General features: G+C 35.6%; 1 protein-coding gene across 1 annotated transcript; it reads left to right on the top strand.

Moving 5' to 3' along the window:
- The first annotated feature begins 639 nt into the window (after nucleotides 1-639).
- Nucleotides 640-1,918, top strand: LOC106473315 (dexamethasone-induced Ras-related protein 1-like). Its single transcript, XM_013933997.2, has one exon. The coding sequence runs from the start codon at nucleotides 774-776 to the stop codon at nucleotides 1,467-1,469; it is 696 nt and encodes a 231-aa protein (XP_013789451.1). The 5' UTR covers nucleotides 640-773; the 3' UTR covers nucleotides 1,470-1,918.
- The last annotated feature ends 568 nt before the right edge of the window (nucleotides 1,919-2,486 follow it).

The raw sequence follows: 2,486 nt of genomic DNA, 5'->3' as shown, positions 1-2,486 counted from the left end.
AATAGCTTATTAATGGTCTTTTTGTTTTAGTTATTTATGTAATAATTACCCGTCTCAGATAGTGTTCGTGTTCATTAATAGCTTATTAATGGTCGTTTTGTTTTAGTTATATTTTTCTTGTATTCGGTATTAACTGTCAAATGTCGTGCTATAGATCTGATGTTTTCTATAACAAAATTCATTTTTATGGGCATTTATTAACGTATATATAACACTTATACAATAATTATACGTAATACATAATATTAATGAGTTATTTCATAGGCCTGCGATGGTTTAATTGTCTTAAATTTTTACATGTTCTACAGTAATTCCTGTACGCTAAATCCGAAAATGATATCCATGCATATTCGTTTGGCATCGGCGTTCTTCCCTTTTCTTTAGTTTGTTTGTATTCTTGTTAACAAACATAATAAAAAAAATGTTCATTGTGGTAAACGAAATAATTATTTTATTTAATAGTTTTTTTCTTCTCGATTTGTAAAAACTCCTTACGTGATAGAAAAAATTTAATATTATTTTCGAAATCTGCGTAGCTGAATTATGGAAAATCCGTTATTAAAACCAAAACAACTTTTATGATCTTCAAATTCGCAGGCCTGTGATTGAATATTTTGTATACTCTTGACGGTATCTCACGCAAAGTATTAAATGAATGCACTTTTCTCCAGCAGGTGGCGTCAAACAAAGATAACGTGTATGAGAGATCGTGCTATCCAAATAGCATCCCCCAACAAAGAAGACCTTCAATATTTCGAGAACTGGGCGATAAGATGCCAGGGTTTTCACCTGGTCGTCTGAACCGAGCAGCTTCTATAGCTCAGGATGTGGAGATAAGATCATCTTTAAAGGATCAATATAGACTCGTTGTCATGGGATCCGCCAGAGTTGGTAAGACCGCCATCATTAAACGTTTTCTTTACCAAACCTTTCCGATTGAATATAGCCCCACAGTAGAGGAGCTGCACAGTATGGAATATGAGGTAGGGGGCGCGATATTTAAGCTCGATATTCTGGATACAAGTGGTAGTTGTGAATTTCCAGCCATGCGACACTTGGCCATCAGTTCTGGCGACGCCTTCGCCCTGGTGTATTCCATTGACAGCAATGAATCTTTTGAAGAAGTGCGTCGCCTCCGGGATTCAGTGCTGGAAGTGAGGTCGTCCAACGTCCCTATAGTTGTGGTGGGGAATAAAAGTGATCTGGAAGGGAAGAGGGTGGTGCAGAAGGAACTATCCGAAACGTTGGTGTGTATTGACTGGGAACATGGTTTTGTTGAAAGTTCAGCGAAGGATAACGTCAACATCACTAATATCTTTACAGAAATATTCTTACAAAGTCACCTTGACTGTCCCAAAACCAGCTTACCAAGCACAAGGATGCGCAGGGGGTCTCTTCCTGTCAATGCCTTTCCTCTACGTTTCAAAGGGAAACCTGCAGCAAAGAGGAATAGTTGTGCGGTTTCATAAAAACAACAACAACAACATATTTCTGGAATATAGTGATTTAGGAAGAGGAGACGTATCTAATCAACCTAAAAACTTAAGCTTTATGTATTCGTACTTGAATTTAATGATTTATTTATGAAGACATGTTGATTTATATGGAAAACGCTTTAAAAGACATCATTGATAAATATATTTATTTATATGCATGGGTGTATTCTTACATAGATTATTCAGTTGCTACACAAGATCTGTTTTTAAATGTTTTATAAATACCCAATTTTAATAATTTCTAGGTTTAATTTTGGTTTTTAAAACATTTTTTTATGTGTACCTAAAATATCCAGGAATAAATATTCTGTCGTTTGTATTTTTGAGCCAGTCAAGTGACTTGAAGACAGTGTTGCTTGTTTTGTATTCCGTGGGTTAACGTTCCATTTTTAAAAATAAACTCATACAGATTAGTAAAAAAACAAACACTTAACACAAAAGTAGACTTTAAACTCATACAAAGTGGTGAAGAAACCACTTAATGCGAGATTAGACCTTAAACTCATGCAGAATGGTGAAGAAACCATTTAACATGAGAGTAGACCTTAAACTCATGCAGAGTGGTGAAGAAACCACTTAATACGAGATTAGACGTTAAACTCATGCAGAGTGGTGAAGAAACCATTTAATACGAGAGTAGACCTTAAACTCATGCAGAATGGTGAAGAAACTACTTAACATGAGAGTAACCTTAAATTCATGCAGAGTGGTGAAGAAACCATTTAATAGGAGAGTAGACCTTAAACTCATGCAGAGTGGTGAAGAAACCACTTAATACGAGAGTAGACCTTAAACTCATGCAGAGTGGTGAAGAAACCATTTAATACGAGAGTAGACCTTAAACTCATGCAGAATGGTGAAGAAACTACTTAACATGAGAGTAACCTTAAATTCATGCAGAGTGGTGAAGAAACCATTTCACATGAGAGTAGACCTTAAACTCATGCAGAATGGTGAAGAAGCTACTTAACATGAGAGTAGACCTTAAAC

Source organism: Limulus polyphemus, unplaced genomic scaffold (assembly GCF_000517525.1).
Source record: "Limulus polyphemus unplaced genomic scaffold, Limulus_polyphemus-2.1.2 Scaffold6067, whole genome shotgun sequence".
Taxonomy (NCBI): domain Eukaryota; kingdom Metazoa; phylum Arthropoda; class Merostomata; order Xiphosura; family Limulidae; genus Limulus; species Limulus polyphemus.
Note: the sequence above shows the minus strand (reverse complement) of the source record. Positions and strands in the feature narration are given on the sequence as shown.

Bases quoted from the DNA above. Each gene is read 5' to 3' on its own strand.
- LOC106473315 (XM_013933997.2), top strand. From the start codon at position 774: ATGCCAGGGTTTTCACCTGGTCGTCTGAACCGAGCAGCTTCTATAGCT.